The 24,917-nt window shown below is 40.1% G+C and overlaps 1 protein-coding gene across 6 annotated transcripts in view; it reads left to right on the top strand.

Annotated features, from left to right (window-relative positions):
• Positions 1-24,917, top strand: part of EEFSEC (eukaryotic elongation factor, selenocysteine-tRNA specific) — a 132,945-nt gene that overhangs the window by 2,501 nt on the left and 105,527 nt on the right. For 5 of the 6 annotated variants that reach the window (XR_015701207.1, XM_087743043.1, XM_087743042.1 and 2 more), the window contains exon 1: positions 3,340-3,728. Coding sequence is in view for 4 of the 6 variants with exons in the window: in XM_087743043.1 (XP_087599169.1) it covers positions 3,443-3,728 (286 nt within the window). In the remaining 2 variants the exon portion in view is untranslated. Of the gene's footprint in view, positions 1-989; positions 1,083-3,339; positions 3,729-24,917 lie in introns of those variants that run through there. The other variant, XM_087743045.1, reaches the window with a different exon arrangement.

Here is a 24,917-nt window from a genome sequence, read left to right as displayed (position 1 = left end):
TGGGGGGGGGTGGGTAAAATCATTCTGTTGCAAAGCATGAGTCATCTTTTCCCTTTGTCCATGCCACCAGATGGAACATAAGTAGGTTGCCTGACCATTCTGCCCAGCTCATGTTATAGATGCTTTGAGTATAATTTAATATCTCACTAGCTAGTTAACTAGAAAAAATAACACCTGTCACTAACAGTCTGAACTGTTATTCCCCAGGTTTAATCAACTCATTTTACCAACGTTTCTTTTGCCCCCCTGTTTGAGGTCTCCTGTTTGGCACAGACGTCATGCGATACCCGACGTGGGAGCTGGAGACTTGAGAGCTGTTTTCCTAGACTAAATGTTTGAGGTTACAGGACGTCGCCTAGTTTCACATAAGCTTTCAAATTTCAGTGGGACATGCTGAATCCTGAAACTGTCAAATAGTGTATTATTTTTGGAGTGAGAGAGAGTACGTGTGTGTGAGTGTGTGAATGACCTTTACATTTTTACCCTATCCCAAAAGTCTGACTTCCTGCCCTTTCTCCCATGAGTCCATAAACTTTAGCAATTAAAGTGAACACTTTTTAAGGAAGAAATTCAGTGTAGGGGCGAACAACTGAGAAGGGGAATGGTGTATTAAGGAGAAAACAAGGAAAACAGCTAAATGCTATAAAATGCTTGCTTCATGAGGGATACAGAAAATCTGGAGAAGTTGGGATTCTTTCATTTTGCCATGTTCCTCTCTCCATCTTAGTGATATCAAGAGCTCTGTGTGTGTGTGTTCTGTTTTGTTTCCTGCAAAAGAAGCTGAAAGGTTTTTCTTACTCTTCATCAAAGCAATAAGAGTGATGAATCTTAACGAATGCCATCTCTTAATTTCCAAACCTGTAATTAATTCTAAAACTTTGTAAGCTAACAGAATGAACCTCTCCAAACTCCGAATAAAAGTGCTTATGTCTCTATTTATCAAATTTCTCCTCCTTGGTATTGGTGATGTAAGTGTATTCATTTCACAGGTACTGTGTGCACCCTGATCTTGCGAAGAGCTGTGCCTTCAAGTGACATGTTGCAAAACCAGATCCACAGATGCTAAAATCCTGGAGACAGAGGTATGTTCTGAGTAGTAACAATGATACTGTAGCAAATTAATGTGGGTTTTTTTTTTTTCCTTCTCACTACACAAGGACAGCTGCTTCCCTATCTAGAGAGTTGCAAGTCTTTTCTGTGTCTAAAGGAAGAAAACTAAGAACAAACCCACATTTCTACCTGGCACCCCTCCTTCTTGCAGGCTGCTCATAAGGACAGAAAAGAAATGCCACCATTTTTATGTGAGCAGTGGAATTAAATCCATTTTCCTATGGATTTTTATCTTCCTTCCTTACATCTCCTTACCAAAAAGAATTATTTTTTTTTTTTTGTCCTATGAGTTCTATCCAGTATCCCTCTAGTTACTGTCTGAGCAAAATGCAGCTCTGTTTCATTGGTAAGTTGGCAGTCCAAGCAAAATGGGTCACACCTGAGCTCTTGCTGTAGCCTCTTATTCTGTGGGCCATTGAAATGGGCACCTCCTTTACCTCAATGCCAGTTTTCACAAGAGTTGTGGAAACTTTTAGACCTCTATACTTTGTCAAAGCTTGTTGAAAATGGCAGTTATTTTAGGTGTTTTGGGAGGACTTCCGGATAACACCTCTTCTGGGTAGGAATCAGACCTTTTTCCACCTCTTCCTTCTGAATTCATCTAATAATTAATGCTAAAAAAAGAATTAAATGGTAGGTAATATGATACAGGGATATTTGTGTGGATTATAACTGCGTTGGGCTTTTTCTTATGGGAACAGATGTCTATGTTCCCTTCACTTTGCAAGTATGTATTGATATAACAGATTGAGACGTTCAGGGCCACGAAGTGTACATAAGCCTTATAATTTAACAAGAAGCTATTCAAAGCCTGGGAACTTGGTCTGAAAAGTGACATTATGCTTAATTTGGCTCCCACAACAGAGCTCCCATCAAGCTGAACTATTCTGCTCAAGAAGCCGATTAACCAGGCTAGCTCAGTGCATTGGCAGCACTCCTTGTGAGTTCATTTCTTTCCTTTAGGGAGATAGTTGTCTCTCAAATAGCACTGAGTGCTAGGAATGGCCGCTATTTTTTCTCTCCTGTCACCCAGTCATTGATTCTGTCGTCTTGACTTCTGTCTGTTTGGGAAGGAGGGGTAATTTGTACCCAGCTTTAAAACTCTGCAGACTCTTCCGTATTGGAAGTGTTGTTATATGAAACAACTTTCTTTGTAAGAAAAAGCCTGGAGTTTGGAGTCAAAGCCTAAAAACTAAATCCATGGTGCTGACAACAACCTTAGGCAAGTTGTCTTACACTTCTGGCTCATTCATTAGTTAGATGGGAATGCTAAATACTATTAGCAATATATATTACTGCGTAGGGAGAGCAATAATGCAACAGCACTGCTCTCAAAGAAAAAAATGTGTGCAATATAGTGCAAGTCTGGTCTACTTGCACACCTGTGGGAGGTCCATAACACAGTATTGCTTTCTTGGCTTGTAAACAGCTGTTTTCATTTGAAGTGGTCCTTAGGAGTACTGAGTAGTCACTACTGAAAATGCAGGGCACATGTGTTACGCTTTATCGTGTGGCGCATTTGGCCCTGTGTGCCTCCTGGGTTATCAGTAAAGTCAAACGACTTACACCAGTGAAATCTGCTCCTGCCCTAAGCCTCCCCAATGCTCTCAGGCCTCTCCAGTGCTCATCTGCCTGCTGGTTTTGGGGTTTTTTTTGTTGTTGTTGGTTTGCAGGAGAGCTGTTCATCACTGTCAATAATCTTGATTATTCTTAATCCCTTAAAGGTATGATTTTTAGGAAGCATCCTACGCAACATAAATACTTTTATAGGAAAATTAATTATGCAAACCCAGAAATGGGTGATTAAGCGTAAGGAGAGCAAATGGTGCAAATCTTGACCTGCTTTTTCATGTGAATTTGCAATGTCCATGCGACTTTGGAATCAAATCTCAGCACCGTCCTTCCAGCGGCACCGGGGAGGGGGTATCCTCGCAGGCAGAATGAGGGTGCGCCGTGACAGCCAGCGGGCTGAGCTAAGCGGTGATTAATTAGCGTGGGCAAGATGGGAGCAAAGAGCCGCTGACCCCGGGGCAGTTACAACTGCCCCCGGCTCTGCCGCCAGTGCTCTTGGCTCCCTCCTCCTGCAGCGAGGCCTGGCCCTGACGAGCCCCAGGCGACACCTGGGGAGGGGGCACCGGCTGTTCGGTGCGTGGCTATCAAGGCAAACTGCCCTAATTGCCTCTCCTAGATAAGAAGGCCTAACTGCAGCCTTGGCGGGGCAGGGACGGGTTTTCCTGCCGTCCGGGGCTGAGGCGGCAGCGGAACGGCGGCGGTGGGGCCCGCGTTGCCGCAGGGGCGCTGTTGGGACGGACCGGCCGGGTGCAGCGCCGTCATGGCCGCCGGGCCCGCGGCGCCCCGCGTCCTCAACGTGAACGTGGGCGTCCTGGGCCACATCGACAGCGGGAAGACGGCGCTGGCGCGGGCGCTGAGCACCACCGGCTCCACCGCCGCCTTCGACCGGGCGCCGCAGAGCCGGGCGCGGGGCATCACGCTGGACCTGGGCTTCTCCTGCCTGCGCACCGCCCTGCCGCCGCAGCTGGGCCCGGGGCCCGGCGAGCTCCAGTTCACGCTGGTCGACTGCCCGGGGCACGCCTCCCTCATCCGCACCATCATCGGCGGTAAGGGGGCAGCGGGGGTGGCCGCCCCGGTGCCTCGGAGCGCCCCAGCCCTCGGCCGGGTCCCCGCTGCCCGCGGTGAGGCGAGCGGGGCCGTTCCTGCCCGCCCGAGGGTGTCCGTGCTGGGAGCTTCGCTTGCGGCGGGCCGTGCCCCTCGGTGGAAGGCGCGGGTGGGGTGTCGGGCTCTTCACGGGCCTCGGGACCTCGTTACGCTTCTTCGTAATTGCCCCTCAAATCAAAATACCAGTGCTTGTGGAAAAGCGGTTTGTACATCTGACTTTTTTGGGTGCTCTTTGGACAGTCAGGCCTGCTCAGTTTTCTTACACTTGGAAAAAAAGTTTTCTTTCGTGTGTACGGAGACCTTCTTTGTGATATCAAAGAGCAATGTTAATTTCTATTTTCTCACGTGTTAAAGCTGTCAGAGTTTGATATTCCCTGTGGTTGAGAGCTGTGGTGTACTTGCTGGAGGTGCTCCTGCTGAACTTTTGTCTTGGAGACTGGGGAGTTCTAACATGATAATCGTATGTTTAGAAATAATTTTGTGGATTTTAGTAACTTTCCATTTTAGTCTTTGTAGATGATACCAGAAGGTTAATCTGGTTTGCACTAGAGCTCCTTTTAAATTAGTTCACTTTGTTCTATGAGAAATAACACCTCCCCCTTCCATCTCTTGTAAAGAGAGTTAAGAGGTGGCTGGTGTTTGGCTAAGGATATAATGGAGTTGCAGCTGCAGGCTGTTTAAAGGAGTCACAGGTTGATAAACTGCACCTACAGGGACTTCTGAAAGTTCAGTTCCTATGCGTTTCCTCTGCTAGTGTCTCTTCAGTGTCAACTAGGTGGGAATTTTGTAATGCAGTATATGTTTCTTCTCAGCTAGACTGAGGTTCAGACCAAGTTAATTTTTCATGATGTAGGAATTAACCTGTTTTGAACAGCCATATTATTTGTAAATGGTGTTAGCAGTAACTGCATTGTATTGCTTGTGTTCCTTTTAGATAGGATGATAAACACTTACTTATTTCTCGGTTTCACCAGCAGTAAAGTGCTCTGTACCATTAATGTTATGCTGTACAGCTGCAAGGGAGGAGTGGCTGTGTGCTGAATTCCAGAAACCTGTGGCCTCTTAGCCTTCTTTGGTACTTCACAATCAGGTGTCATTCTAAAGTAATCATAAGCACCTGATTATCTTCTAAAGAGCAAAGTTTACTTTGGCAAAAGTACTTCTTGGATGTACTGAAGAGTGACTTGTAGTTAGGCCTTCCTTTCTGCCAGAAACAACTAATCTGAGTAGGGTAAACTTTCTCATGAAGGGGACATGGGAAAACTTGAAAAAACAGCTTTTTTTTTTTTTTTTTTAATCACTTTAACACTTATCTGGGGTGATTGTTTAATGCATAGACTTACTGTTGCCTCCTATTATTTTTATGAAGAACTTCAAAGCATTTAGCCGCAGCTGTCCACATTGGTTGGAAATTATTTAGATTTCCTTATTGATAGGCCATGCTGGGAGAAGAAAAGATGTTGACAGTGGGCTAGACTAGATGGCATGATAGTTTTCTTCCCAGCAAACGTGATTTTTTACAGGTAGCAATTCAGACACGTAAGCATGTCAAACTCGCTTAGTTCCAGTTATACCAGATTATCTATCTTGGTGAAAACATTTGATTAGTGTGGTTTACTGCAATTCTATGTATTAAAGAGTTATAGAGAAAATGCAGTATTGTGTTAATACTTAGAGTTGGAAGTTTCAGTTTAGAAAGTTAGAATTTCAGTTTAGAAAGTTTTCAGAGTTAGAAAGTTCAGAAGAGTTAGAAATTTCAGTTTTCTGCTTGATAGCATACATGTATCTTGATAGTGGATTTTTGTGTTGTTTTGTTTTTTACTACCAGGTTTAAAACATGAAACCTTGATGATAAAACCTGATCTGTGCCTGTAGGACTACTTAGGTGCTTACAGTTTTAGTACGGTATGGTGAAATTCAAACTGAAGTATAGCATATCTTATGTAACAGGATACATTCTTCAGTGTTTAAGTGTCAGTATTTCGGTATTGCCAACTTTTCCAGCTCTTCAGAAATGGAAAGCCAGGACTTCCAGGTAATGATACTTTAAAAATTTAGATTGTTTTCATCTGCTTCCTAATAAGAGTGTGCAGGGTTGACCATTTCAAGCATTTTCTTTGCAATCAAGAATGCTACTACTTTTTTCTTTTTGATGGAATCTGTGATTTCCCCGTTACTACAGATTTTCTATGTATAAGGTTTTTACATAAAACAGAAGTGCAGAGTATTTTATCTTCCTGTGTTTATTCTGCATCTCGGCTTTGTCACACCTCTTTAAAATACTGCTCTTCTGAAATTACATTCTGCGATAGCTGTAGATGTGAGTTAACCTACAGAAAAACTGGAGACGGGAGGGCTGTGGGAAAGGGAGCTGGCTGTGAGGAATCAGAGGGTGGAATGCCAACAGAGGGCTCTGAAGCAGCCTTCTCATATGTGTTAGTCATGTGCGCGCAGCTTTTGCAGTAGAAGCTACGGGTGTGAAAATGTGTTATTGCATGCTCTTACTGTTTGAAGCTCTTTTTCTTTTCATTGAAGGTGGTGTAAACTAGTTAGCTCCCCCTTGAGTGACCTCATCTTATGGAAGTGGTGTCTGCTGTGGCCGGGTAGCACCGTCATTATTCAGTCAGGCCTCCCATGACACAACTAGCTCAAGGAGTTCCTTCTGAGGATCTCCTTACTGGCTTCACAAGGGAAGCCGGGAAAAAAAAAAAGACTACTCTCTCAGCTGTTCTCTTCCAGGGTGCCATTTTCATCAGTGGCATCCCAGGCTATCTTCTAGTCCAATCCCATCCTCTCTAACTGTCATCTTTTCTGTGCTCCCAGAGTGCTCTAAGGGTGTTAATTTCTGTGCTGTACAAAGCTGATAAATCTGCTTACAGATTAAATGATACTGTTTACCATTCTTTAACGTATTTCTGTGTCTGGCAAATTCTTGAAGTGGATTTTTTTTCATGGCTGAATCTAGTATTGCATTTTTGTCATGCTCTGCCAGGTAGCGCTTGACCTTGCAAATACTTCTCACAGTCACTCACAAGATGCTTATTTAGAGACAGGATTAAATGAATGCAGAATATTTGAGCAGTAACCAAATGGAATGGAAAATGGAAGTAATATTTCATTCTGTGTGGCTACATTTTTCTTGCAAAGCTTGTCCTTGAAAACAAAACATATCAAATGTTAAATCAAAAGATTTTTTATTTTTTTTTACCTGCATGCTAGGAATTAGAAATGCTGCAGACAGTTCCCCCCGAGATGCTTTCTTAAAGTTTTAGCTGGAAGGTGATAGTCAAGGTTGGAATGGAATAAATGATAGGCACTTGACTTACTAAATCATGGCTTTCACTTGTGTTTAAACCATACTGGTTTAGTCTTAAACAGCAGACTCTTGTGTGTCTGATGTGGCAGGAAGGTGTTAAGTTATTGTGGATAGCTGTATGGCTTGGACTGTGTCGTGTATTTCTTTTTGTCTTATTCTTTTGAACAGCAAGACCAGAACTCTTTATTTTGCAATAATTTCAAGACTTTTCCCGTGCTCTAGCAGGATCTTTTCTATCGCGTATCAAGCAACACAACAAATACTGTACTTATAGCTGTTCATAGTTGACTTGCTAAACAGAAAACAAACCTGAATACCTGAATTTTAAGGGTCAATTCTTTAGCTTGTCACAAGCAGGAAGAAGCACCCCCATCAGCCTTACACTTGCTTTCTGCACTGGAGCAATGACTGCAAAATGCAGTACTGCTACGGCTTTCTTCTATTGCTGTAGCGATTTAGTGGTGTTTTGTTGCAATTTCACACCGAGATGGGGTAGTTTCTGTCAGTCCTATGTGTGTTTTGTTTTTTGTTTTGGTTTTTTTTTAAGCTTCTGTTCTCTTGTTAAATTTTAGCTTTCTAATCTTCCACAAAGCTGATGTTAATGTCATTAAAGTAAAGTAAGAGTTGCTTTTACATTTGTTTGTTGCTTTTACATTTGTTTGTTGCTTTTACATTTGTTTGTTGCTTTTACATTTGTTTGTTGCTTTTACATTTGTTTGTTGCTTTTACATTTGTTTGTTGCTTTTACATTTGTTTGTTGCTTTTACATTTGTTTGTTGCTTTTACATTTGTTTGTTGCAGACCTATGCATCCAGTAGGGTCTGGAATGGCTTCTCAAATGAGTTCAGCAGTAAGGGACGCCTGCAGAGAGGTTATACGAGTTAATCTGCCAGAAGAAATTCAATCCCCATATTTCATTTTAAGACCACTTTGCGTAGCAAAGTAGTTTAACCAGTAGCAGATTTTTTTCCTTGCTGATGGTTAATTTCATGCCCCACAAAGGGTCAGCACACTAATACAGAAGAACATGATTACCTCAGCCTCGCTTCCCCCACCCACGCAGCGAAGGGTACCGCGGTGTTTGTTTTAGGTGAGCTGTTGTCAGATGCCCTTTATCTGTTTGATTTTGAGATGGGTCCTCAAAAGAACTTCTGAAAAAGACAGTTGTCTCTTTTTCCCTGTGAAGTTCAAAGGACAGAGTAGCCTTATAGGGTTTTAATTGGAAAGCTACTGCTTGACCCTGGTTGTCTAAACCTGGGGCGGGGGGGGAATTCTGACGAACTTGTAGTTTTGTAATCCTTATGCCTGTCTGAACCTTTGACCTTTTTACTTTATAACTGGAGCTTCATTGTCACCGTTTGTCCCTGCAGTTCCTTTCAAAGAAAACTGCCTTGCAAGTGTCTGTTTCCACTTTGCCGCCGTGTCCTGCTAAGGAAGGGTATTAATTCATACCTGATATATTGGAGGGGCCAAGACTTTTGAACTTGCACAAGAGCTTGGGGAGGGGGAAATGAGCATAGCAAAAGCATGTCTTGCTGATGCAAATGAGTACAATGAAAACAGTCTTGGGAGATCAAGGGAAATGTGCTCTTGCTACCAGCATTCAAATTTGGTCAGATGCAGATTATTAGTAAGATTAACATAGCACAAAAAAAAGTTTTTCTCAGAGATTAGTTGTTTTGCTGAGTTTGTTGTAAGCTTTTGGAGGATTTGTAAACTCAGGGTTACCTTTGCATTACTGTCATGAAAATATGCTTCTGTCAGTGTCAACTTCTGCTTGTTGACATCTTTGTGAAGATATGACAGTTCTTGTGTGTGTGTGTTTTGGTTTTTTTTTTTTTTTTTCCTCCATTCCAGGTGAGTGAACAAGTAGAGTTTTATAGTTGTGGAGTGTATATATGGATGACTTAAATTTATGTGGAGGTCTCTTGCTGTTGAGTGCACATGTTGAAGGGAAACCTGTTCTTCTCTGGAGGAAGAGTACCTTGTGGTGTTCAGTGGGTACCATTCTGGCCAGAGCAAAGTTGCTGGAGAGTCTTGAGGACTTTGGCTGCCAGCTCGAAGGGAGAATAACATAATAATGAACTGTGTTCTGGTGAAAAAATATGAAAATGCAACTCCCATGTAATACATATTCACAAGCCTTCATGTAGCGGTTGATGTTACGGAAGTACTCCTGGGCCAAGAGAGTTCAACTAGCGCTAATGTGAATGTTTTCTAAATGCTATTGAACTTGTTGGGTTCATGGTGCTTGCAAATTGCTGACGTTGCTTGGTATTAAAAATACAAATAAATAAACTTTTTATTTCTGTAAAGGAAAACACTTTTGTCTTGAAATTTGAAATGGTGTCTATTTTAATTCACTTTAATTTGGCTGGTGCCTGATACTTGCCTGACAAAGGAGTATTTTTATTGACATTTAAAAATGAAAGCCACTTTTTTAATTAAGAATTTATGCATAAAGAAAAGGCAGCTAGTATAAAAATATTGCTGCTCTAAAATCCCCCCCTCTCCCCAACCCTCAAAGTGCAACTTTGTCCACTGGATACTGCAGTGCACAAGAGGGCAGTATTTGCTTACAATGTAGGATCTTAATGATAAGTACATAGGGTAACAGGTCAGCGTGGATGGAGTGACCTTACTTTGAATGGAAACAGGATTAAGTAGAAGATTTGGAACACAACTGTGGCTTAATTTTCCCATTCCTAAAGAAAATATCCTCTGTGCTTTAAGGAAGGTTAGTCTTATTTCATCTCTAATTTGGATAGTGCTTTTTATACCTTAAGCAATAAAAACATATGGGGTATTGTCTTGCACATCACACGAGACACAAGTAACACGGGTGAGAGGAAGCAACTGGTTTTCACTGAAGTTGCATGTGAGCGATGTGATTCTTCATCCACATAGAGAGGGCAGGGTTTTTTATTTTACATTTATGGAAAGTTTGTCTAGTTTAACCTGTACAGCAATTGGTAATGCGGGAACCATGGAATTTAGCGTCCACAATTATGTTATTTTTTTCCCCGTTTCCCCATGTCATTTAATAACTGAGCAAAAGCAAGGTAGTTGTATTAAATCTGTTTTGAACTACCTCTGTGCTAGATAGGGTTTGTTGTGTGAGATTGAGTAGAATGAAACTTGGGTTTTGTGTGCGTGTACCAGGGTATTTGAAAATAGCAGTCTTCATGTGGAATTTTTATCTGTCTGTATCATGACTTTAATGGTTCTAACTTTCCATTCATTATGCATCGCTTCTCATTTCTGTGTGTATTGGTGTGTTTTGAGTGGTGTGACAGCAAAACTAGCCTACTTGGCTGCTACAATTTCTATTCTATGCTTCGGCTTTTTTGACTTGAAGCTTGATTTCCCTATTAAAGTTACACAGGTCCAACAAGCTCCTAAGCTATGCATCAACTCTTAAGTAATGGTAGAGAGCAAAGCAGGAGGAGTCTTCCTTTCCTTTTGTGGGTTGAAAAGTTTAAAAGGAGCAAGCGAGCCATCATCTGATCTCAAAAGTTATAGTGAATAATCACATTCTCTTCTACTTCTTGTTAGAATCCTGACAGAAACGTACTGTTTCCTGTATTGAGTTTAAAAAAAAAATTACTTGTGCATATCCTGTTCTGATTTATAGCTGAATTCTCAATCTTAAATGTAGATTGTGAACAGGAGTGGCTTTAGTGAACCTTGTTTGAGTGCTAAATTGTCTCTTGCTAATATAGGACAAATTTTCTACAAAGCTTTTGAGTGGTTGTGTGCATACTTGCTTGTATACAACAAAATTGTGCTAATTCACACTTCATTATTTGACACAAAAACTTGACAGCTTCTCAGGAAAGCATAATAACCAAGTGCTGTAATGGTGCTGAGTAAGCCTGTTTGATCATTCTTCCTATTGATTTAAAAACAGAATTGCTTTGTTCCATCATACTGTGTGCAAGCATTCATCAAATAACCACATGCCCTTTCATTTCACTTTTGCTTCGTGTTTCTCCTTGCTTGAAATTTTGTAAGCTGTTTGGGAGAGTAGTCAAGTTTATTAATCCATTTTTAGGTGTCTTTAAATATCAGCTAATGTAGTGAAGTCTTTATAAATACCTGCATAAAATCTAGAACAACTTACTGTAAAATATGAAGCATGTTTATAGTTAAAATTACCCTTGTCAAAATAAATTTAAAGCACATCTTTCAAAGTAGTATTTTTACTGATGATGGATGTGTTTGCTTGCTAAATAGTCCAATTTAGCAATTCAGTCGTCTACTGACCAACAAACTGGCTTAGTAAGTTCTACTGTATTTGTTCTACAGCTTGATTTAGAAGTGGTCTTCAATTAGTAGATGCTAGATATGAGTTGAATGATATGTTGCGTATGTATAGAACCCACTTCTAATAGCTAGTTTAGCTTGATGGAGTCATGAACTTAGCTTCCTTAATATGTTTTTCTGGTTTTGTTTTTGTTTGTACTAGAAGTAATAATGTATGTTCTTCGATGGCTGTTATAAAGTACTGTTTATCAAAACCCCCAGAAAAACAAAATGCAGATGGAAAAACGTAGGCTGTAATTGTAAAGCAGACGTGCGACAGAGCTTCTAGCTAGGCGAGCAGACCAGTCCCCCATGTTGTCATTGTTGAAGTCCGTTAAGTGGAATAAGTTGTTTCTCTGCGTGGCAGCTAGTTGTTTTCTGTCTGGGAACCCTAAGGTTGGCCTGGCAAGCTGAAGAGCAAGGGCAGAGGCTCTGGGGTGGTAATTTCCAGCTGGATTCTTGAATGCATTGTGTTCTATGGGTCACAGCTCATAAGGGAACAAAATTGAGTGGGAGCTCCAGCAAAGAAAGACTTGAACAGCTCGTATGATAGCTATGATTGCAAAGATACCGTGCATTCTGTGAGAAAATATTCTCCGTGCTATCTGTAAAATTCAGATTAAATAGCCATTTTGAAGTGCTTTCTTTAAACTGTTTGCTTCCAAAAAGCGTTACAGGCTAAGTAAATACCAATAATTCTTATTTTCCATCTCCTTATCAGTTATTCTACCAAAATGTTCTTGCACAGCCTATCTAATCTCTTCAAGTGAACATGAAATGGTTAGCGTTGGCTTCCAATTTGAATTACGGTCTCCGTTTCAAACTTAAGCTGATTAATTCTATGTTAGATTGTAATTATCAGCATTACCAGTGCTAGCAGTGGTTGTGACCAGACAAACAAATATATGTATACGTTGAATATAACAGCAGAATGGGTTGGTGAATAGTGGAAGAAAAGGGACTAGAGAGGATAGCTTAAACAAAAATGAATAAATTGTATTCAAGAGCATTGTGGGGGTAGAGGATGATGAGGGGCAGTAAAAATCAAAGTCTGAATTTTGAGATTTATAGAAGTTGACCAGGGTAAGAATCCAGGCCCCTCACCCCATGTTCCAGAGAAGAGATGATTCGTTTGGGCTTACGGTTTTGTTTAAAAACTTCTTATTTCCTTCATGCCGTAGAAGGATCACGAAGGTCGTTTTGTCCGCTGCAGATCTGCTTTTTCTGCAATGCCAAGAAAGTTAATTTAATCCAATCCCCTGTAGCACTTTCTTGTCTTCTGTGCCAAAGTTTTCCTTTGGTTTGTGTCTTATTTAGGATGCAACATATGGTTGGCATATAAGAGTAGCTGGTACTCTCAGATCTCGGGCGCTCTTTTTAATTGTGGAACTTTGCCTCGATTTCTTTGGTGAAGTTTCACAGTTTCACCTGTCTTTTATTTCCATTAAATATATTATGGAGCAGGTGAGTGTATTTGAGAGATGATTCCTGTATATGTAAAATTTGAAATGGTCTTTGAGAACCTGCTGGGTAAGGAAAAGCTACAGAAGTGTTTGAGAATTGTTGATAGAACTATCCAATTATATTAACCAGGATAGGCAAGGGGAAATATCTTTTGTCATAGATGTTTATTCATGCTTAAATCTACTTTTCTTGTTATTGCTTTGGAGAAGAAAGTTTCCAAAGCATGCAAAAACTGCGTTTCAGAGAAAAAAACAAAATTTATTGTCATTTTCTTTTTTAGGATCGAGAAGAGGGGGAGGGAAAATGGTTTCCTTGTATTTGACTGCGTTGTTGGAAGGAAGACAAAGCTCGGTCTCTCTTGCTGACTAATGTCATCATCGAGGCATTTTTTTTTTTTTCTCCCACAGAGCAGTTTTGTCTCCATTGAGACCCCCACAGCCATTGGCAAGACCATGGCCTGAGATTAAATCTCATGCTTGGGTGAAATTCTAATGACTGTAATTGTTTCCTCTTTTTAAGTCTGTGGTCCCTTCATCAAAGAGTGGTGCGGAAATTATGCATTTATGTTGTAAAGAGGGAGGTCACGATTACCTGAACCTGTGGTTGACTTCGGGGGATTCTGTGTCGTGTTCTGGCAGCGGTTATCCACGCTGACATTCTAGTATGTGAAATGATTTAAAATGTGGCTTCGAGTATACGTAAAGGAATAGTGGCATGCCTCGGTCCTCTCTGGGGTTTGCGCTGCTCTCGTCCGGCTGTCACCCGCTGTCCAGGTGATTGCGACCGCTCAGTCGGGAGCGGTAGCCTCTCTTGCGTTTTGGTCATCTGTTGGAATAGGAGAGAAGGAAACGTAGTGAATGTGGGTCGAGGTAGGTTTCTGTGAATGATCTGTTCCAAGGGTAAGCTCCTAACCTAGCGCAGCCATGAGGTAGTGCTGAGCTTGTCTCCCCCGAGTTGCAAAGGGCTCGGGACCTATCAGCAGTGTTACTGTTAACCCTCACCCTTCAGTGTTTATTGAAGGGGTTCAGCATCTTGAAGGATTGGCCCAGTATGGTAGCGCTGGCTGTGGAGGAACTGAACATAAGTGTGTCTGTGAACGTGGGTAGGAGAAAAAAAAATGACACGCCATTTTATAGAGGTAGCGCGCCTGATCCCGCAAAATTGGAATATACGTGTGCATCAGTATTGCTGTGTGATGGAAAAACTCAGATAAGTATTTTGTGTTATTTGACTTTACCGGGCAGTCCTATACGTACGCAACTTTAGAACCATACTCTCCCCTAACTTCTTTGAAGATTTATGAAAAAACCATGTACTGTGCATTAAGTACAAAATTTATGGAGTTAGTACTCTAATTTATGAAGTGTCCTTTAAAGGTGTCAGAAGAACTGACCAAGAAGCATTTCATCAGCGACTAAGGAAAATGGTTCAAATGGTACTTAATTTTAAATGTCTAGGCTGTGTTTAGAGACTAAAGAAACCCCAAAACATTGTTTTTCTTAAAAGCACTCAGCATCAGAATCTTTCCCTGATCTCAGTGAGATGATGAGTGTTCAGTTTAGAGTATTGAAAAGTGCGACTAAAAAAAAATCCCAAGTGTCAACAGCGCTCTTCACCTCGGGGACCAGCGTTGGGCATATAATGCTGAAACTGGCCACTGGCTGGCAATAGTATAACTTCAAATAATGTGATAATACGCCTCATTTTTAAAAAATTCCTCGAAGCCTGAAAAGCAAGTTTCTACACCAAAATTATATGCATGTGTTTATGTACATATAAATAAAATCCATAATAAAAAAGACTTGATAATACTGACAGTAGTTAGCCTTGTGTATGGTGTAATAACAGTATTGCTAAACATTCAACAGTCGCAGGTTGGGCATCCCTGAGGAAGTGTTTTTAAGGAAATAATTTTGGTCTTTCCATTTGCTTGCTGCGCGATAGGCGTTCGCCCCGCGGTGGGGGCCAACGCGTGTATTTCTTTCCCCGAGTAGACTTTTTACCTGACTAACAACTGCGATCCTCCCATTATTTCAAGTGCTGTGATAAACTTGTGGTGGCTGGTGATGTTTACCCATGTGTTTGTAATTGAGCTCTCCCTTTACTCTTTCTGGTGCGTATTATGATATCCAGTAATGCTAGCTTTTTCTGTCCAAAATTGCTATTTAACTGGAATCTCTTGTGGGAGGAGATTCACTTGTCTGTGGTGCTGTATAGGGCATCTAGGGGCAATATAAAAAGAAGCGTATTTGGTTACATCGAACTGTACCAAACTTTGCATGGAGAAAATACCCTTTTGGTTAAGGGCAGGAAAGAGTTTTGAACTGAAGCTGAATTCTTTTAAAAAAAAAAAAAAAAGGCAAAAAATTAGTGGCTGAAAATCCAGTCTTTACAGAAAGTTCATCTCCAGATGTGTTTTCATTACTGAACTGTGTTCACTAACAAATTGTGGGTGGGTGTTTGGGTGTTTTTTCATTGTGTCCCTAAATGTGTTTTCTTTTTTGTTTTGAGGCTTTATTTACTGTATGAAATAGTTGATTATTCTAGTAATAGCCAGCACTGCTTTTATGGGGTTTAATGTTTTCTTTGTTGTAATTTAAAGCCAAACAAATCAAATGTGAAGATAAATTTAACTTTTTTTTTAAATGCAAGTCCTGCTCTCCATTTCTTTTCCCCACCCTGCACGAAGAAACCAGCGAGTCCTTAACTTATTTGAAAAGAACACTGCTTTTTCAGAAACGTAGTCAAATTTATGCAGTGGTTGAAAGTTATTTTGGTTGCTGTACCTGTTTCTTTTGCCTTTGAATTTTAAAGATCTTTATTTTTGTCCCATTAAGAAAATGGTAGACCATAGCTGGGAAGACTGTAGACCACATATAAAGTGATATCAGGTTTATGGAATTTTTTTTTGTGTGTGTTCTTGTGTATAATTGAGTCAATCCTAGGTAAAACCAGAACTGACTAATGTGAAATTTAAATTAGTTGACAATATCCTTTCAAAGCTTATGCATACTGTTTTAAACCTGTTTGCAGTAACTTATGGGCTCATAGAAGAACAGTTGGAACAAAGTAGTTACAAGAATGTTTGCAGTTAAGCTGTTTAATATTTATTTTAGCTGCATATGATATTTCAGTGGCATTTTCACTTTGTACTGGAGAGCTAACAACTTCATAGCATCTCAAATGCAACTGTATTTGCTGTTTTTATTGGACCCTGAAAACTTTCAGGACACTGGGATGAAATGAACTGCATGTGTTTTGGGGATGATGTTGTTCTATTTGGAAGCTGTTACGCTTTCTGTGAAAGATTTGTACTTTTGTCCCGGTCTAAGTTCCCCTTTATGCACAGTTTGTTCCGAAGTGGAATAAATAAGTTCTGTGAATGAGAACTGCGTTCCTGCTAAGAGGATGCTAAAGTGGGGTCTGATGTTCCCTAAAAAAAAAAAAAAATTCATTTAGGGGTCAGAAGCATAGTACAGCGTAGATGCAATAAAAATGGCCAAGACCAGCTCAGCTGAAACAGTACGTTTATGAGAACTTCTCGTAAGAAGCAGAGAGTTGAGCACTTAACGGTTGTGGTTGAAACACAGGCTGCTCGGGCACTGGCTTATAGGTGGCAAATGTGACTTGTAGCAGGTCAGCAAAACAGCCCATCAAGCTAGTTTCCCAAACTAAATATATTCTGGAAAATACAGTTTGCTGCTAAGTGGTAATGAACATTGCAAAATATTTTAAATGCCTGAGTTGTAATCTTTCTACTTCTGTTAGCTCTGAGCACCCAAAAAAATTGAGCTTTAATCACCAAGGCTGTATTCTTTCTTGGTGATTTCATTAAGCAGTGATTAGTACTCCTCAATTCTGCATTCGTTTATCTTAGTGATGCATTTACAGTTAGAGATAGTGTTGGTTTATTGAATTTGGCTTATGCCTAGCAATTTCAGCAGATTTTCTTTTCTTGCTATGGAAGAACATACAAGAAAGCAGTAGAGAGGGGTTTATAGCCTTGGCATTGTTTTTAATGATCATCTTACCTGATTTTTTTTTTTTTTTGAAGAAAAGCGGAAAACAGGAGTTGGTGGTTTATTTTTTTCCCCCACTTAGAACTTCTAGGAGTTCTGTTCTGAAGTCCATCTCCAGACTTTGCCTTTGCCTGCTGGGCATCAGTGGTTCATGGTATGCCTCTTTCAGCTGCGGGGGAATAAGCAGTGTAGCGGGCTGGTCTTGAAGCTTGTAGTTGGAATGGATTTTTCTCCATGTTCATAAGCTGGCAGTTCCACAAATGAATTAAAAGATCTTTTTTCTTTTTCTTATGGCGAGTGGGGGGGGAAGGAAAGGAGGAGGGGCGGTGCAGTGTGAAATGGGGTTGAAGGGCAATTTCTTGATACTTCTATATTGTCCTTTCCTGTACGAGTAAGAGGGAAGAGAAAAGGATTTCAATACTGTTAAAAGCTGCCCTTGTTCGTTTTCTATCTTAACTGGATAAGGATTAAATTTAGGTGGGCGCTGGTGGACCGTGAGGTAGAATGGCTTGTGGCAGGGGGAGCTGGGTTGCTGATAACCCACCTTTGCTTCACTTCTGTTCACTTCATGTTTTTGTTTGTATGTTTTAAAATTATGTATTCAGTTTGCTTCCAGATTTAACAGTATACAAGCTTGAGTTCTAGTTTATTAACAGAACTGAAATGAAACGGGCTGCTTTGCCTGCCCAGGGCTGCTGCAGGGGGACTAGATTGTTGCTGTGATCTCTTGGTACTGAAAACTTCAAAGCTTTCATTTTGCTGGTAAAACCCTTCCTAAAACTTGTATGCTCTGAGATGTTGTGATTTAATTTTCCTTGGACCAAGAGAATCTAGCTCTTTGAGAGGCAAATCTTCTCATTGTACGCTTAACTCTTATTTTTCTGAGTAACAGAGAACATTATGTATGTTTAAAACATGGTGGCTACAAATGAGCACTTTTTAAAAAAAATTTTTTCCCCTTGTGATCTCTTGGGTCTCCCCCCTGCCCCTGATGTGTACCTTGCTTAACAGGACACTCTAGAGGTAAAAATCATGTAAATGGCTGCTAGTGTAACTTTATTAAGGGAGGAAAAAAATAATTACCCATTTAGGTGATTTTATCTATATTTTTTTACTTCTATGTAGACCAGTCATTAAAGACTATTTCATTTTCTGTACCTACATTACTTACCTTTTTTCCTCTTTATACACTTCATTTCAATGTCATATTTTTACAAAATGGCAAGATAATTTTTTCCTCAAGCAGATTAACTGTGACACTTTAAACATAATTAATAAAAAATAATTTATTTGAAGTACTTTAAGGAACTCGTCTAACAAAATTTAAGTCTATAGTAAATTGTCATAAGAATATACTTAATAAAGTTCCTTTGTATTTCTCTTCCGTTATTATTATACGGTTCTTCAACAGCAGTTGTCTCCATCGTTTCATGTGAAGACTGAAGTGGCTAGATAACAAATGAAGCATATTTGCTTAAGTTCATTTGAAATGAAATTTTCATTCCGAGTTTTCCGTCCCTTGTTCTGTAATTCTAGTGCTTACTATCGGAAAGTTTAATTTAGAATCTATTCTCTCTGAGTCTAGAAGATGTGAATGGGAAACAAGACCTAACAAAATGTGAGAAGTAATAGTTAGGAATATAAAAAAAAAAAAAAACTTGTGCAAAGCAAAAACATCTCAGAATGGGTTTCTGTGAAAAGGGAAGCGTGTAATCTTTAGCTGTTCTTGATATACTTCTGATACCGTTTTCTGTTCTTGCTTAGGAATGTCTTCTCGTAGTCGCCTGAGAAGGTGTATCACGGAGGTTAGATTGGCAAGGGCGGATGATTTTGCTCCACTTCTGGGCGCTTCATTTCCAGAATCCCGTCCAAGCTAGATAGTGGTGGCTCGGTGCCTGTAGCGGCTGCTCTTTGACTTTCTGCTCTGACTAGTGGTCTCTTGAAATGTGCTGGTTACGTTCTTCCATTTTTAAACGGTGACCTGTAAATTTACAGGTACGGCGTACTTTAGAGTAGAAGCATTACTGCTTTGCACTCCGCATTATTTTTCTTGTTTATCTAGGATTCTTAGTCCATTTGTTGCGTATCTCCATTGAATAACTTGAGCGGTGCCAGCATTCCTGAGAGCCGGTCATATGAGCCTGGCAGAGCAATGTCTGTTCTGAGCAGACTTTGTTTTCTGTAGGCTTTCTTCCCACTTGCCCAGGGATGTTGTTGGCCTCTGTTTTAGCTTGAAAATTTAGATTTGAGAGAGAAGTGGCTCTTAATTATCAAATGAAATATAGGAGCACGAGTGTGGCGTGCGGAGCTGGGAGACCTGTTGTACTCTTTCTTCTGATGACCTTTCTTGGTCACAGGAGCACAGCTCTGGGCTTGATGGAGGTTTTGATCTTGAGTGATGTTTTACTTAACCAACAGATGTTACTGCTCATAAACTGCCATTGTAAAATGCCTGTACCTTTGAGCCAACACTTGTATTTTGGTCGGTTGTTCATTCATTCTAGACAAAATGCTGGAGGACTTGCTCTGAATTATTCTGAAATATCTATGATAATCCAGGCATGTTCTGTTTTATATAGTATTTGAGCTGTACTATGAAATTACTGTGCAGGGTTGTGTTGAACAACTTTACCTTTTGAGATTCTTCAAAATACCTAATAGAAAACTCTTTTTCTTATAATTATGAGGGTTTTTAGAGATAAAAGGACTGGTTTTGTACATTGATGGTTTCTGTATGTTCACCTCACAAGCTCTATGCTTTTCTAAGTATAAAACTTCAAGCAATAAAATAACCTGGCTGTGTCCAAGATTAAAATGTTTTCATTATTCTGGGGAGCAACTGGTCTACGTTTAGCCTGGGAGCTTTCTAAAGCTGGGGCCTTGTTTTGTGTTTATCTGTGAAGCGCCGTGCACGCTTGCGGCTCTGTAGAAGTAACAGTTCAGAGCCCAGTTGGACGATCTGCATCCGTGCAGCCTCATAGGAATGAACTCTGTAAGGCAGCTGGCAGGATTAAGGTCCAAACTGGTACAAACTCAGTCCAGGTCTGTGTTTTTTGCTCCTTAGTTGGCTGCAAAACTTCATTTGCACGTGTATTTCTTTTTAAATAACAAAGTAAATCATTCAAAGCATTTTTAAATATTTTTTTAAACTAATACTCTACCAGTGAAATTTGGAATATCTTTTTATGGCACTTATTCTGCTGTCAAATTTTTTAAAAAGTCATCTGTTTACAAATCATGATGCCTTAGCTTTTTCACCTTCCCTCCTATTAGTACTGTTGAAAACATTTACTTAAGGATTGCTACTGTCTCTTATCTCTCTGTGGTTATAGATCACTAAATTCCAGCCCCTCTTAATACTGTGTAAGTTCTAATCTTGGCAAGTGTTGTGTCTAGTTTTATTTAGTAATTAAACTCTGCGCTGCGTTCCTCCTTTACGGTGAGCATCATCTTTTATATTACAGTGGACTTTTATTAATTATATGGAGAATGTATTAATGTGAAACGCAAATACCATACAACCTGCAATATCTGGAGTGCTTTGCAGCGTTGGCAATTTCGATAGCGTATCCAGCATGATATAGTTTGTTTTGTCCCGAAGTACTGGGATGTGAGATTTACATGACTGTTGACCCCTTGGGACTACTCTGAAATGAGGTGCGTAGCTTGTGCAATCCTAGTCAGCAAAAATTTAAATAAAAATAAATATACTGTCAAAAGCCCTTCTGTTGGCCTGGCAGGGAGTATGAAATAGTACCGTATGCTTGATAATGGCTTCCTTGGAGAAGATTCTCGGGCACAATGTGATGTGACTTAGTGGAGTGACAAGTTATGCAGAATGCTTGTTATTGTCGTGATTTGATACCGAATCGTTCGGCAGGGCCTGACGTCTGCCGTGGACTGAAGGCCAGAGAACGGAGTACAGAATAAATCTCTTTTGAAATTCGAGTGGTGAGTCAAAGTTATCTTTTAAAGCAAACAGAATTTACAGCCTTTGTGAATGTTGAAAACTCTGTTAAAGTGAGAATAAACTAATAGATCGCTGCTTTGAGTTTGGTTTCAAGTGATAAGTTTGCAGTGGTTTTGCATATTAAAACTTTTCTTGGTAGTGCAGTATTAACTCTTAAAACCTTAGCAAGAACAATGTAATGGCAACGCTAACTCTTCAACTACTCGTCTCTTCATCTGAAATTTGTAAGTTAACAAAGCACCTAATATTCAGCGTTGCAGCAAGGCAGGTTGACTGACTGCTGGCTAGACTCTGTCCAGAAAAATCCCAAAGTATTGCTGTTTACTTTGGCTCTGATTATCTGTGCACAGTGCAGAGAAGGAAAGTATCCTATTTCCCAGAGCTGGCATCCTTAATTTAATTGTTTGGGGCTGATTTGTTTTAGAGATTTCTTTCTTTCCATGTGCTGTACTGCTATAGCTGGGTAGTAGTGCAGGTGCTTGAAATAAAACTTGGCATAAAACCTGAGATTGTTTGCAGGGTGGCTTTCTTGAAGATAACCTTACTTTTTTTTTTAATATGGATATATATATATATTTTTTTTTATCCTTGATCCCACACTGCTGTTCTTGTAAGGGTTGTGATTCTTGTTGCCTTTTGGAGATGGTGAAGGTTTGGAAGTTAGTTGTTAGTGTTGGAAGTCTTGCAGGATCGTGTATCGTGAAGCTGAATGAATGGATGGAGTTGTATGTTGAAGTACGTGACACAGAGTAATACAATTGTTCTATCTTTATTTTTCCACTTGGTTACATGCTGCAGTAGGAGTAGCAGCACAACAGTTCTCTGCATTACTGTCACAGAAATCAAGAAACTTGCAATAAAATCGGGGTTCACCATGCTTCAAAGTACAGAAGACTCTGAAGGCTGAATGTAATACAGTCCTGGTAACTTCAGGTAGCCTTCTTTCTTTTCCAACTTTCCACTCGATATTGTAGCTCTCTTAGTCATTCTAGATTGAGCTGCTTGATGGAGAAGCAGAGCTCTAGTTGAATGTATGATAGAGATGTAGGAGATTTAAACTGAAATAAGCATGTTTATTACTGTTAGTTGTAGTGGGTCTCTTCTTTGTTCCTTGTTTTCCCCCTCCATTCGATTCTTAATCGTAGTGAAATTTGCCCTTCCTTGATTGACATAATTTTCAAACTCTATCCATAGCATTCTGTCAATGCAGGCGATGACCAAGTGTTACCTAGCTCTATAGCCTTGACATCATTCTGCGGCTGGGCACCGTGTTCATCTTCTGGGCAAGCTGTCGCGGCTCCCGGTCAAAGCCGGGGTTCCCTTCGAGAAGAACTCCTTGACCCTTTGTACTTTGTACAGTATCTGCCTCGCAGGGGGACTCTGGAGCCATGGTCTGGAATGCGTGTCTAATGCCTTCCACTCGGACCCTCAGTTCCATGCCATAATGTTAGCTTTAATTGGCTGTTTTTAAACTTTCATGTACAATTTGGTCGTACATGGTAAATTACCACTCTCTTCGCCTTTTCCTAAGAGCAAGAAACTAGAATCCAGACTGTGCTTTCCCTCGCTGCCTTTTACTATTGCCCTTCAGCTCTTTTAGGCACAGCACTGGTGGGTAGTCTTTCTGTCAGGGAGACTTTTTTTCCCTCTAATCTCCCAAAGACTGTACTTTTTAACTTTTTAAACATTGTGTTGTATTTTTGGACTGACTTCTGCATTTGAAAGTTTAAAAAGAATTAATACTTCTTGTCCAAAGTAGTATTTCCAAGTTAATAACTACATTGCCTAACTCTTAGTGTGGCTAGATATCCAGTGTGTCCTCCAACAGACTTTTTAAGTAGTCATATATTTTAATTTACTTGTTTATGCATATGAGAACTTCAGGGCAGAATCAGTTGTATAACCAAGGTTTGTCCTTACTAGGTAAGAAGGCCTTTGTGCTTCTGAAGTGTCAAAATGTATAGCATGGGCAGAATAATAGTCTCTGCTATTATATAGATTTCATCTAGGCTTAACTACTTGATCAGAGCATCAGCAGAAGCTATTTTTGAGAAAGAGGGGCAGCTTAATTACGTGAGGGGAAAAAAACGTTGGCAGTACTGCATACAAAACAAATTTTGCAGTTCAAGCTCAAAACAGTGATGAGTCTCTTGTTCGTACTTGGTATGAATAAAGTAAAACAAAGCCTGCCTTTATCCTCCATAACAGGCTTATGAGCTCATGTTTCGGCTTTTCCTTTCCCCTCCCTTTCTGACATGGACTTTTTTTTTTTTCCTTTGCTACACAGACAGTAACTCTCTCCAATATTTTTAATCTCAACAAGACGTCCAGTGGCTGATGATGCAAAAGTGTTGCATCAACAAAGAGGGGATGATAGTTGGAGCATTCCAGGTCTGACATTTTTGGCCATGGAGCTGTGTGTTGTGGCCACTGATTCCTCCCTGCACAGCATGCTTGCTTTGGGCAGGAGACTACATTTCATTGACTCCTGTTGTGTGCCTCCCTGCTCCTTATTTTAGGCTTCCCCAAGAAGTTATGACTGGGAGTCCCATGGTTTTAGATGAAAGAGCCTGTTGTCTTGTTGAATTATCTCCTTTCTGTCTATATTTAAAGCAAAGCTGGCAGGTAAAAAAAAACCTGAAACAGTAAAACAAAAGCTCTGTTATAGTAACATCGTATGCTAGATTAGAATATAACTGAAAGAATGATCTGATGATGTTTATTTTTGTGTGTGTGTTTGGACTGCTTGTTTACCTGTAGTCCATTAGCGTCTGCCAGTGGAACTGGACTCATTGCATTCAACTTCAGATGGGTTCCTGGGCACTGGTGGGATCTAACCCACAAAAATCTATTCACTGAAATAAATGATAAGTATTTCTGCTTTTAGATTAAAAATTGTCCTTGTACAAATTGTATATGATGGAATTTTAAAATAATATATGTGTGTAATCATGGATATTGAGTAGCCATAAGCATCTTGTACTCTTACATTTTTGAGAGAAAAATTGTTTTTAAAACCTAAACCAAACATTTTCAGTTTCTTAATACTCTACTGCAACATTTTAAGCTAATGACTTTTTTCAGTGACTGAAGTGAACGCAACTCATGAACCTTTTCGTTCACTAAAAGTATAGCTGATACTTTTTAAAATGGATTTAAGAACTTCCTCGTGACAGCTAAACTTCTTGAATCTATATAAAAATCTGCTGAGATCGCATAGTTTAGCCTTGCAGCACTGGTTTTGTTGTGCAAATAAACTATCAGAAATTGATTTATAAGCTAGTTGTTTCATAGCCGTGCCTGTTTGCGTATGAGTGTTACTGTCGTCGTCTGTATTCCTTCACAGCACAAAGCCTTTGGACGGCTCCTCAGTCGTGTCTGTTAGGCTGTTAGAATCAGGTACTTCTAGTCATTAAGCTTTCCCCAATTTAATAAAGGCAAGGTGGGATAATTTGTTGATTTCTACCTGAATGCATCATTAACCATTACAAGAGGGGAAATTAGGGCATGGGATTGGTGTCTTTTTTTTTTTCTCCTCCTTTTTGTAAATCTTATTTTTGATGCAAAGGCAGTTCTGTCGCCAGCCAGTCCAGCATGTGTAGACTCTCCCCCCTGCCATAAAACAATGAGCACATTCAGGCACAACTCGTGTTTTCAGTTATTAAAAAACGGAGCCGTCTGTCTCTGCCTGTGACTTTAATCTTTAAGCCTTTATTCCCTGTACCCCACCCCCTCTTTCTTTCCCCAACCTTTTGTTTGTGAAGTGCAGAGCTACAGGATATGTGGGCCTGGAGTTTCTGAATGTATTGTACATTCCCCTGGCAATTACAGATGTTTATAACCCTGACTGATGTTATTTCAGTATTGTGGAGGGTGAAGAGAAAATTAAAGAATGCTTTTTTTTTTTCTTTGCCCCTAGCAGCCTTTAATTTTTTTGAGGGGAGGAAGAGAAAAAAAAAAAGTAAACTCTTAATTTTTTTTTTTTCTTTAAAAACCTCTTGTTCAGCATCCTCAGATGGAACATATGAGAGCTGTGCCTGAATTGTCCCATAGCCCA

The sequence above is a fragment of the Nipponia nippon genome, unplaced genomic scaffold (assembly GCF_047370975.1).
Source record: "Nipponia nippon isolate SJK-2023a ecotype South Korea unplaced genomic scaffold, ASM4737097v1 scaffold_9, whole genome shotgun sequence".
Taxonomy (NCBI): Eukaryota; Metazoa; Chordata; class Aves; order Pelecaniformes; family Threskiornithidae; genus Nipponia; species Nipponia nippon.
This window is presented reverse-complemented; position numbering and strand designations above follow the sequence as displayed.